The sequence below is a fragment of the Mauremys mutica genome, chromosome 2, assembly GCF_020497125.1.
Source record: "Mauremys mutica isolate MM-2020 ecotype Southern chromosome 2, ASM2049712v1, whole genome shotgun sequence".
In the NCBI taxonomy this organism is placed as follows: domain Eukaryota; kingdom Metazoa; phylum Chordata; order Testudines; family Geoemydidae; genus Mauremys; species Mauremys mutica.
In genome coordinates, this window is record NC_059073.1 from 98,154,342 (window position 1) to 98,167,417 (window position 13,076).

The window sequence follows — 13,076 nt, forward strand, 5'->3', positions numbered from 1 at the left end:
AGGAGAGCTCTGAATTATTACCATGAATTCTTTCACAGGTGGTGAAATCTGGGTGGTGGATCTCGCTGACATGCTCAGGGTTTAACTGATCACCATATTTGGGGTGGTGAAGAAATCTTCCCCTCCTCTCCCTCCAGGTCAGATTGGCAGAGACCCTTTGGGCATGGAGCACAAGTCACTGGAGTAAATGGTGGATTCTCCATAACTTGAAGTCTTTAAATAGTGTTTTAAAGACATCAATAACTCAGCGGTTATGGTCTATTACAGCAGTGGGTTGCTGAGTCAGATGATGTGCAGGAAGTCAGACGATGATCATGATCTTCCCTTCTTGTCTTAAAGTCTGAGAGTATGTCACAGGGGTGTTGTGAAGACAGAGTAATTAAAGTTTGTGAAATACTCAGAAACTGTAGTGATGAGCAGCATATAAAAGCTTATGCAAAAATTAATAATTTGTCTTCAGAGCAGGGTGCAAATAATATGCAGTAAATATGGTTTGGGGGGGCACATTGAACAGGGAAAAAAACAAAATACTGAATAGCTGCTAATTAAGTGAGCACAGTCCATGCTGTGCACTGAATCAGGGTTCCTCTGGGGAAAAAAAAATAGCATGTGATCATGTAATTAAAGACAGTATCCTGAGGTGTATGCATAAGGGAGATGAATTAAAGTCTCACAGGCAACTTTAATACTGGTATTTCCTAACTTTTAAGTGCTTGACTTTGCAACCTTAATATGTTCTTTTAATGTAGTTTTTTGTGTGTAATTTATTATAAGATTTTCTTGCTTGTCTGCAGTGGGGGGAAAATGGTTTTAGCCAAATCTTTCCACCAAGGTCTGTTAACCTTAATTGACCTATAAAAAGAAGGGAAACCTATCCCAACATGCATACATTTACACAAAAGATATTCAGTACCTCATCTGGACCTTTTCTAAGCAAAAAAAAAATAAGACTAGTAACCTAAAATACAGCTTTAAAACTTCACTAAGTATAGTATTTTCTCCCATTATGCCTTAACTGAATGGACTGACAGTAACATTTTTCAGTGTAAGTAGGTTCCATAACTGTCAGTAAATGGGTTCCAGAAGTGTCAGAAACAAAGCTTTTGAAAGCGTTTGAATCCTCCAGTGCTATGCCTTTTAACTTGACCTTATTCATTTAAATTGACAAGAAATAAAAAGGAAACTATCCATCATATTTTTGACACCAAATATTCAACATTTCAGTACTCTGTAAAATATATTTCAAAACAATTTATAGAATTTTCTTTAATCATTTAAGGGTATTTTTTTTTAAAATCCAGAATGTGTGTAATTACTGGGAATATATTCAGTGACTTAAGTAAAGGTATTTTTGACTCTTTTTTTTAAAAGACATACAAGTCTTTTTGAACTTGAAAATATGATGCTATTCTACTTTGTATTCCAACTGCATGTGGGATTTTACTTACCATTACAGTAGACTTGGCATCATAAATTATTCTCTTGATTCGCTGCAGAAACCCATCACCACCTTGTGCCTAAAATGTCGAAGGAAACAGGTATCAAAATAATCAGTGCTGTTCAGTTAAATTTTATAACAACTTCACCTTTTATGCTTCATTTGCCTCCCTAATTTATGCAGCCTTTAGTCACTCCAAAAGGATTTCCCAGTACCTGTTTTTCCCTTAGAAAAGAACAAATATCAGGGGTTGATATTCTTGTACCTCATGATGCTCAGTCATTTTTCAAGTTCTTTCAAAAGCAGATGTTTCAATAATCTCTTGAAGATTGACATTCTCTCATCACTCAAAGATCATTTTGCTTTAACTGAACAAGGTCAACTGCAGCAGCAGTACTGGTATTCTTCACCATCTCCTCTACCGCATACTCATATTGATTACTTACCAGTTCAACTAGCTTATCAATACTTGTTCAATACTTATCACTTGTTCATTCCCTGTCTGGAAGATTGATCATCGTTTATGCTTATAGGCCATATGCATGCTTCCTCAAGGATTTAAACCTTGAGTATACTGTTATAAGAAGTTGAGATGCCCAGACTCCACCCCCTGGTTCCTTCCACTATCTCAATTTGCAAAAGAAACTCTGAAGAAGTGGAAAGGAAAGGAGATAGCATGAATCTATGCGTAGCAGTCTAAGAAGTAACCTCTTGTTCCTCTGAGTATTTTTAGTGAATTTCACAAAAGTGGAGACTAACATTAACAACCATTGAACAAGCTGGGTCTGATGACAGCTATTTAAATAGAGATTGGCAGTCTGCTCCTCTAAACTCAACATCTGATCGCCACCAAGATAGGGTCTATAATTAGAGCTGGTCAGAAATTTTCTGTTGGAACGATTTTCTGAAGGAAAATACTTGCCACAAAATTGAAATCTTCTATGGAAGTGGAGTCTAAGAATTACATATTTTGAATTAGAAAATATTAAAATACAATTCTAAGTAAACATGACACAGGAAAGTAAGGCTGACCTAGAGATGAGTAGTGGCCACAGCTTATTAAATAAACATATGCCTAAAGTTCAGATCTGGGAGGGAATATATGTAAATCCAACAGTAACACTTTTTCAGGGGTATACAAAGCAGTGCCAAGGACACATGCACAATTTAGGAATGTGGATACATAATGAGAATACACTAAGGAGAACAGACAGATAATGCACACTTATCTGCATTACAATTAAAAGTGGCCAATGAATTTTTCTGCTTTTAACTGCCCAGGGAATAAAAGATAACAGTTGATTAAAAAAATCAGATCAAAGTGGGGGACTTACTTCGACTGTACCATCTAAAATACTATTAATGAACTGAACCAGGTCTTCGGTACTCTCAATGCATCTATCTGGTAGAAAATACTGTTGGTTGGAAGTGTTCAATACGACAACAGTGGGGATTGTCAAGTCACTGAAAATGTTAAGTCAAACAGATAAGAAAGTCAAAGAAACAATATCAATTAAGAATTTTCAGAGCATTTAACAGGAAGTGCAATATTAATGTTCTGCTAAAGAACTATGCAGACAAAAGGAAAGTAAATTTTATGTGCCCATCCTGAGATACCCATCTCAAGTCATTCATACAAAACCACCACTATCTTTATGGTACAGGTGAAAGAGTTGCTTCACTGATCCAATTTAAAAATAATGTACTCCTTAGCATCAATATTTTGATGAGGCTATTGAAGTATATGCTATTCTATATGTGTACTTATACTGTGTACATGACCTGACTCCATGAATGCCCTCCTGGAAAAATCAGAATTTTGAACCAAATACATACAACATAAACAAAAGGGGAAAAAGCTTACTTTTAATTCCACAGCAGACATAACCAATTAGTTGAGCTCTCATATAGTAGCGAGCCTTATGTTTCAAAAGCATTATGGCCCCAATTCAAAAAAGCACTTAACTATATGCTTGACTAAGTGTTCTTTAACTGGGGCACACAATTTAAGCCAATATACATGAGCTTTTGCTTGACCAGGATAGTAGGAGCTCTGTTAAACTTCTTAAAATGTCACAGATCAACAATGTAATTATATTTATCCTAGACACAAGAGGTGAGCTACAGATGCCTGTTAAAGGCTTCAAACTATTCATGTTACTTTGTCATTACGATTTAACAAATACACAGAACCTTTAATTAGAGACATTTACTGATACACCAAAACACACCTCAACTCAAAACTTGAAAAGCAAAAAAATAATAAGTTAAGGAAAAAGTCTCCTACTTCCTTGCCACTTTTACATTGACTATAAACACTATCAATAACACTCTCTTGTTATACGGCTTTCACTCTGACCTCTGAAAAGCAATACATATTCTGATTTCATCAAACTCATACTGTAGCACAAAATCTTAATGGCTACCTCAGATGCTCTTTGTATCAACAGGTTGGCATAGCTGACTGTCACAAATTCGGGACATATTCTGCTTTAACTTCGATGAGGTCAACCTTCACTATGGAATTGTAATTAGTGACTCTACAATAAGACTAAAAAAATTAGTTAAAAGAGCAAATGCTTATTCAATACTTTCCTTTAAAAAACTAGTAAGGAAACAATTATAAATTCTCACCAATATAAAGAGATTCCCTGAATATTATAAATTTACATTTTGACATATGAGTGTTTTGGGCATGACATTAGAATAATTATAAAATTTTGGAGGTTAATCAAAAATGTTAACTAGAAATTTAAAAGTTCAACCCTAAAACAGTGGAATTTTCTCGACGGCCAGAAAACTGAATTCCACAGAAGACATATGGTATGTGTCCATGCTCTTCCAACTTTCAAGTGTAAAGCATGGTAATATGCTAAAAAGCTAAAAGCTGTTACAAAAATGCCAATGAAGAAGACATGTAGCAGGAATTTGAAGTATTTCAACTCTTAGAGAGCTCTGCCGCTTGCAGCATGCGATAATTTCTAAATATGGCTTTCCCCAGAGATTCCTTTTCTCCACTGGGTACTCTTTTTGTTTAAGTGCATCAAGAGGTATACACAACAGGAGCCCAGCAACAAAATATAATGTAGTTAGTTGTGTAGTGTGCCAAGTTGCAAATTATCCCCACACAAAGAATTGTGAAGGAAAAAATAAAAAACAGAATAAAAACAAGAAAGTCCACTTTCTACCCACACAACAGTGACAACTCTTGCTACTGTTACACTGAAGCTTAAAATTGTACTTTAGACTAGGAACATTTAATTTTCCATTTAACTGATTTATTTATTTATTTTACTGGCACTCCTGTTTATACTGTCTTTTGAAAAAAAATCTACAAAAGTCTGTCCCCGTCAGGAAAATAAGCTGGAAGAAAGACTTAATATTCTTATACCCACCACTTCCCCTGCACCTTTTTTGGGCGGTGGGGGGGAATAATTTTGTTAAGAGTTATCTATTGCTCCCTGGTCCATCAGGTTTTTAAGGCCTCCCAATAAACCTTTTCCAATTTTCCCTTGCTTTAGTACTTCTCTATTCCAAAACCTGATGTGTCAAACAACATGTTGGCAGAAGAACTGGATTACACTCCCTTTAAATCATGACATTGTGGTTAGTTAGCGAGGGTGTGGGGAAGCAATTAACATTAAGCAATTTAAGTGTAATACTACAGGACTGATTGAGATACCTCTCTACAGCATATAAGCCGTCCAGGGACTAAAAATATCTTGTCCAAAAAAACTCAATTGTATGTACTGCAGTAAAAAGCTACCTTTTATATATACAAATATATAAATACTCAGATAGCCTCCCATTTTGCCAAAAGCTGAGCAATTAAAGAAAAAAGGTACTCTAAAAGATGTTTTGACATTCAGTGTTGTTGAGCACTTAGAGCTCCCACTTAAGTCAATGGAAACTCTCAGAGGTGTTCAACATCCACAATCAGCACACACTAGTATTCTTCCTACTAAAAAAAAATATATATATATATCATTCCAAGTTGGTAAGATTCTGACAAAAATCAATCCAACCATCTTTTAAAGGAGACAGACTGCTAAACAGTATAACTCCCTAATGATCATAGTGCAATTCAAATTGATACACCTAATCCTAACATAAAGCATAAAAATACTGTAACAATCTCCCACCCCTGGAAAAAAAGTGATTTTTCAAGCATTATACAAATATGCCATCCTTTGTGAAGAATGTAAAGATGTTTCTAAATGTTTCCACGTTAGTATAAAACAGCAGGTTACGTGGACCAGAAAGTAGTATCTTACATTTTTACATTGTTCTACTGACTTTCAGTTGCTGCCATCTGGTGGAAAACAAACTGAACTAAAAGTAAAGTGCCCTGGTGCCAGTTCTTAAAGCGTCAGTATGTACAAAACATAAATATTCTAATCTTTTCACTTATATAATGTAGAAAAACATTATAGTTTATGGTGGAGATTCACAGCTTTGAAATACATACAGATTTCAGTGTAAAAAAGTCTCAAATATAGTTTAGTCATAACTTTCCATACTGGAACTTATACAGATAAGGCACTTTTACAGGGCAGTTGCAATTAACTTTCTCCATCCTCGATGCAAAAGTGAGGGCCTCGATTAATAATTACCCATTATTAGAGTAACTAAAAAAATGCTGGTTATTTTTAGAGTTATGGGACAGAGGGAGGGAAGGGTGCACTAAAGGTCATGGGGGAGGGGGGTTGTCCACAAACAAAGAGTAAACTGTGAAGGAGAGCCCGCAGGACACACAATAGACAGCAGCAAAGGGTGGGCAGCAGAAGGTAGTGTGGTGACTGCCACTATGGAGTGAGGGAGCCCTTCATGGTTTCCCACAGCCAGTGGAAGTCAGAGGGCATCCCTAAATTCTGCATTAACATGGGTCATGACATGCACCTGCTACTCCATCCCTTGGAAATACTTAGGAAGGAAGAAGGATCCGATGTCCCTAGAGATTGGCAGGCACAATTACACATGAACCTGTCTCAGGACAGCACTGGGCACTAACACTCAACCAAATAATACAGATACTTGAAAAGAACATTCAGGGGAGCAGAGAAAGGTTGACAGGGCTCTTGATCTCCTCCTTCTCTCCTGCTGAAGCTGACAGACCTTACTTCCCTCCCAAGTGCATGAAGAAGGAACACTCCCAGAAAGCAATGTGTGACGTAGTCAGTTATGCTTGCCCATCACAACAGCCCCTCCTGCCCCAGACACCCCATGTTGATCCCTCCCGCCTTAATATTCTTTTACCCCAATAATAAATAAATAAATCAGGCCCACAGTAAGGAGAGTTGTAAGGGTTGACATCAGAAAAACTGCATTAATTTTAATTCCTGAATTCAAATAGTGAATAATATTTATTATATCCCAATAATTGAAGCCTGCTATGTAATATTTCATTTTATCTCAATCCCTAACTCCGATAATGCTGGTTGTTATTTAAACTCAGCTTTATGTCTCCTGCCCAACACCACAAACAAACTTTTTTTTTTTTTTTTTTTTTTTAATAAGCTGTAGTCTGATTTATGTAAATCAATTTATCAGAACTGTGCCAAATTTACCAAGGGTCTACCTTGGCTGAGGTTCTTGAAGTTGATGGAATCTTCACCAGGGTACCAACATGCCTTGATGCAAAGCAGCTGTAATCTCCATGGGGGCTCCACTGAGAATTAAGAGTGCTCCCTCTCTATAATCCTAAATTAACATTACATCTAAAAATGAGAGCATGGGGAGCATTGGCTAACCATATGCCCCACATTTCAGACAATGATGTACAATCATTTTATTTTGCTAGTCACTTCTTTTCCAGAAGAGAGACAAACATGAATTCAAGTCACCCAAAGAGAGCAACAACCATAAAAAGTGCATCAGTACACAGAAAAAAATCCATAAATTTGCACTGATACATATACCTTCTAATGAAATGATCAATGAACATAAACAGATCATGTCAATTCAGCTATCTTTCTTGTCAATTACTTGAATTATTTCTATTATTTCACTGTTTCTTTTGAACTGCATAACATTTGGGAAATATGTTAACTTCTAATAAAATTTGTAGTAGTACAACAAAATTATTTTTAAAAAGTATGCCTCACCAGGCAGCACTCTCCTAATGGTATATTGATTTTGGCAAACTAATGGTATATTTTAAAGATGTACATAAGGTTTTAGTTTACTGTAGTTTAGTACAATAGGCAGAAGAGGACTTGGACTTCAAGAGTAGAAGTTGGCCAAGAGAAAAATGTTGATGCTTCTCTTCTAGTAAGTAAAGCTATAAATACATGGGAGAAAATATATCTCTTCAAATCTTTTTAGTCTGATAGCTTGAATGACTGAGGAGCGCAGAAGCGGCATCAGCAGAGGAGTGGTTCTTCAAACCAGTGGCATAACTAGTACAGGCACAGAGAAGGGAGACTATTCAAGTCAGAATTTACTTACTCCATTAGTAAGCTATTAATATAGTCGTTACCGTCCATATGGCCAAATTGGAAGTTCCTACAGAAGATACAAAGAAACAAGAAGTAAAGCCAATCAATTGTACATTAAAGAAATGAAAATTATAGACATCAGTCAAAAATATTCTTCATAAAATATTTCTCTAATAAACATTGAAAATCTATGTAGGGGAGCAGCAATTGCTACAGTCTTCATATTCATTTATTACTATAAAGATGTAAAAGTATGGAATGGCTGCCATGTGAGGAGAGATTAATAAGACTTGGACCTATCACCTTGGAAAAAAGATGACTGGGGGGGGATATGATAGAGGTCTATAAAATCATGACTGGCATGACAAATGTAAATAAGGAAGTGTTATTTACTCCTTCTCAAAACACAAGAACCTTGGGGTCATTAAATGAAATTAATAGGCAGCAGGTTTAAAACAAACAAAAGGAAGTATTTTTTCACACAACACACAGTCAACCTGTGGAACTCCTTGCCAGAGGATGTTGTGAAGGCCAAGACTGTAATAGGGTTAAAAAAAGAACTAGGTAAATTCATGGAGGATAAGTCTATCAATGGCTATTAGCCAGGATGGGCAAGGATGGTGTCCCTAGTCTCTGTTTGCCAGACAGGGGATGGATCATTTGATGATTGCCTGTTCTGTTCATTCCCTCTGGGTCACCTGGCATTGGCCACTGTCAGAAGATAGGATACTGGGCTAGATGAATCTTTGGTCTGATCCAGTATGGTCATTCTTATGACTAACCTCTTAACTTACAAAACAGCCCATGCACATCACTACTCTTTGTACCTTATTTTTTTTGTCTGATACACTCACTACATGTTCACCTGGCTTAAAAAAAAAATTAAGTCTGCCAATGGGAGAAAACAGAATAGAAGTGAACAAGCACATTCTTTGTTTCTCGATTACAAAGGCTATGGTTTCACATGGAACCATCATAGCAGCAGGAAGATCAGATAGGGAGAAAATGTGGTGCAATCAAATTTAGTAACTAAAAATAATGTATTTATAAATAAATGTTTGCAAGGAGTTCTCTTTTTTTTCCTTAAGGCTTTTAAAAAAATCTAAAACTTTAAAGTTTCAGTTGACTGACAACAAGAATCATACTTGATTTTGGCAAATCAATAGGTTAATTATGGTGAAAGTATCGCCAGGAAAACATTACAGTTCATAACAGTCACATTGCATAGTTTGCACTCCTGAGATGAGAATGCAATGATTAACGATCCATTAAATCAGCATTTCTCAATCAGGAGGTTACAAAATGCAATTAGGGCAATTACAATCTAAAACAAAGAAAATCTCGCTTCCCTACACCTCACATACATTTACTCTTCAAGGTGAAGTATTCTGTCAACCTCTCAAAAGACACAAACAAATAAATTATACAGGCTTATCCCTGTTATCATTGATACTTTTATTGTAAACGTAAGATCATACAATTTTTTACTTCAATATAAGGGACTGCCAATATCAAAATGTGAGAAACACTACTTTAAATGAAGGGCTTATAGGGAAGGGAATAAAAGCTATGCTAACATAGTACCATATACACATACCTGTGAAAATGGTCTCTGTAATCTTTAGCGACTTCTTGAATAACAGACTTTAGCCTATTAAAAAAACAGTTACAACTATAATAGAGTCAACTTTGGATTTACAAGGTTCAAATAAATAATCATTTGGCTATTTGTATAAGGAGTGAATGCTATCTACTCAGCAAAGGAAAACAGTGACTCCCCTTTCTCACTAAGAAAATTCGCCTTCTTCGCAAACTGAATAAAGTACCTGTTAAAGCGCTATCTGCATTGGACCAGACATAATTAAATTATCTCTACTGCCACCAGCAAATGTACCATAACAACCTCCAAGAAAATCCCAACAAATGGTACAAATTAGCACAAAAAGAATGTAAGAACATAATCATTTTTAATAAACGAGTGACTCCTGAAAAAGTCATGGTTGCCTAAAGGGTTACGTGTCCTCAATTTGCTTAACAAATTATTACCCAGCTGGATAAAAGGCATTCCTTCAAATGGATCACCAACGCTTTATTTTAATGGTACAAATGACTAAACTTTTTAAATATGTGACTGTCAGTACAGAGTTGAAGATCAATCTTTAAAAACTTTTTTTTTTAAATCAAAAGCAAACTCCTAATTGGCTGACCTCTAGCTTTCTTTTCTAACTTTTAAATATTTAAAATTTAATTTAATATTATCTTAACATCTTGTTTGCATGAAGATCACAGGATCCTGGACTCTGTACTGCCAAGATACTTCTTATAAAAGGCAATTTTCACCTGCAGTTGAACCTGCACAATCCTATATTTGCATTTCAAATCTACATAAATGAATGCACAATTAAACTTTTTAATTGCCTGTGCACAATTGGGGAGGATTATGGTATTTCCTGTAGCTCTTAATGCAGGGGTCGGCAACCTCTGGCACGCGGCTCGCCAGTTTGTTTACCTGACGCCTTCGCAGGTTCAGCCGATCGCGGCTCCCACTGGCCACGGTTTGCCGCTCCGGGCCAATAGGGGTGGCGGGAGGCGGTGCGTGCTGAGGGATGTGCTGGCCGCAGCTTCCCACCACCCGCACTGGCCTGAAGCGGCGAACTGTGGCCAGTGGCAGCCACGATCAGACAAACCTGTGGAGGCGGCAGGTAAACAAACTGGTCCAGTGTGCCGTGTGCCAGAGGTTGCCAACCCATCTTAATGAATCGAGTAGTCATATATGCCTCAGTGGGCCCACTCACTGAGTACGGTCTAGAGAATCAGGTCTTCGGTTAGTCTAGCACGCTCAGAAATCTGCAAATATGAGTGCTTTTCAGTTCAACTCTCACTTTGTGAACATTTAAAACAGCTTCAAGAATTTGAATACTCCTTTCCAATATGAGATAAACTAGTAAAGATAAAGCTTGTTGCCATTCTAATATCCAAACCAGCACAAATTCTTTACTTTTCACAGTGAGTGTCAATAATACTATACCTGGTATGTTCAGCTGAAGAGTTTTTGTCATCAATAATAGCAATAGCCACAAGTTTTCCTAAAATACAGAATAAGATATCTAAATTCATCACACTGCTCTTGCAAGGGAATCTTATTAATTTGTCTTATTATCATCACCACCTCACATTCTCCAACTCTCAGATCACAGAGCCATTCAGGTTTGAAAACAAATACCCAAATTTGGGGGTGTACAAAGATCCCTTCTCAACTGCCCCAAAGAAGTTATACAAACATCTGATTACATACATCAGTTTGTACTAATCTATTGAAAATAAATTAAATGTGTCTGAATGCCAGATTAACGTGATTATGGAAAAAATAAAGAGGGGAAATTAAGTTCGTTCCAGTGTGTCTGTTCACAACTCCACGAAGTTAGTATACATGGGTACTGCAACCACCAGAGCTCTGCCATTTTAAAAGTTCAAAATGTTATTTGTATCAATTTATAAACCACTGTTGTGACTTGATTTGTTTAATTAAAAACTGAGTATTATTCTTTACAACTTACATGAAGAAATGTTAGAATTTTATTTGAATTCTTGGCTGTGCCACCAGGTCAGAAAAATAGCTTCTTCTATGGGTCGTAGTCCACTATCAGAAGAACTTCACTTTCAAATGATCCTGCGCACAGATTTATTGAATAATCATGTAGAATGTAATGGAGACCAAATATCTGAATGTACAGGTCTTTGCTCAGTTTAGTTCATGGAAGTTTTGAAGCACCAGTGGATTGTTCATATTTAGGTCAAATTATCTGTGATGTTGGGCAAACTCAGCAAAGGGAGTAAGAAATGCCTCAAGTTTTGACTGAATTTTCTTCAAATCACTTCTCCCCCTGTGTTAGGAAAGTAGAGTTTTCCCACAGTGGAATGAGCAGTGGATTGGCCACCTAAAATCTCAAGATCTAGGCAAACAACATAGTGCTGCTTATCATCCCTAGCCTCTGAGGGTCCAATACCTCCCTACTGATTGCTGCTGCCCCTGAACTGCACCCCAGGCAAGGAGATTCATATAGAGGGAGAACCCACATAAGATGGATAATATTAACAATGTCAATATTCTCTTGTTCAGGGAATCCTTGAAGGGTTCTGAGAATGAGGAAAGAGATAATGCAGCTTCCACAGCTCCTCCCCGTTCCATTTCTCCATGTACAGTTGCAGAGGGATTTCTTTGAGGTTGGGAGAAGGACTAAAAATGTGATAGGGGTGGGGACTGTCTCCCATCACCTTCCATGCTCCTGCCCCAACCCACTTGTCCTTGTTCCCTTTAGACCTTAACATATTAACATCTCAAAGCCTCTTTATTAGAGAACACTTCTCTCAAGTGCTTTTGAGGTTTCTAGAGAAGTGTGGATGAATTCACAAGTCTCATTGTGGACAAGATATTCCTTTATAAAGATATTGGACACAACTTGTAGATATGTATTGTTTATCGCATTGACAAAGTCAACTAATGTCTTTTGCTATTTCCCAAAATAATAACTGTTATAACCAACAGAATTTACTAATACTGATGATGAAACTGAAACTATAATTAAAAGATGTGCCAGCTCTTTTATACATTTCTATTTATATACAGAAACTGCTATACACATTCATAATGATCTAAATTAGTGGACATTTTACCTTCTTGAGTTTGAAAAAAAGTCAGTGTTCTGGTGTATAAAGGAGATGCCTAAATTTTTAGTATACTAAGAATCAACAGGGAAGTATGAGCCTTACATCTGAATGTAATTTCTTTTGGAAGCTTAAAAATTTTTTATTCGATTTTGTTTGTAGCTTCAGTAAATATTGTAAATAACTTGAAGGTGGGAGCATCTTACCTGTATCTCCAAGTTCATAGAGTGTAAACCCATCTACATTAAGGTACCCTTGGAATCTCTCTCGGTTTATCCAAGATGATAGATCACCATCTTCATATTCTACAAAGTGAAAGAATTGAGAAAAATGGAGAATATGAACACCAACAATGCAGTAAGAAAATTGCAAAATGGTTAGGATGGCCAGTAAGAGCAGAAATATATGGCTGTATAAGGTAATACTCTACCTTCCTCTTCTGGAGATATGGGTTAAAATGTTAAGTGGAAAAAAAAGTTTGGTGATTTCATACATTCCTCAAATGTTTAGAAAGGGCATGACTGACAGCATATTCT

The 13,076-nt window shown here is 36.5% G+C and overlaps 1 protein-coding gene across 3 annotated transcripts in view; it reads right to left on the reverse strand.

The window, feature by feature from the left end:
- The window catches only part of TMX3 (thioredoxin related transmembrane protein 3), a 63,127-nt gene that overhangs the window by 5,684 nt on the left and 44,367 nt on the right, over nucleotides 1-13,076 (reverse strand). For 2 of the 3 annotated variants that reach the window (XM_045006167.1, XM_045006168.1), the window contains exons 10-15: nucleotides 12,747-12,845; nucleotides 10,904-10,961; nucleotides 9,473-9,526; nucleotides 7,886-7,942; nucleotides 2,773-2,902; nucleotides 1,449-1,517 (exon numbers count right to left, since the gene is read on the reverse strand). In XM_045006167.1, the coding sequence (XP_044862102.1) occupies nucleotides 1,449-1,517; nucleotides 2,773-2,902; nucleotides 7,886-7,942; nucleotides 9,473-9,526; nucleotides 10,904-10,961; nucleotides 12,747-12,845 (467 nt within the window). Of the gene's footprint in view, nucleotides 1-1,448; nucleotides 1,518-2,772; nucleotides 2,903-3,864; nucleotides 3,979-7,885; nucleotides 7,943-9,472; nucleotides 9,527-10,903; nucleotides 10,962-12,746; nucleotides 12,846-13,076 lie in introns of those variants that run through there. The other variant, XM_045006169.1, reaches the window with a different exon arrangement.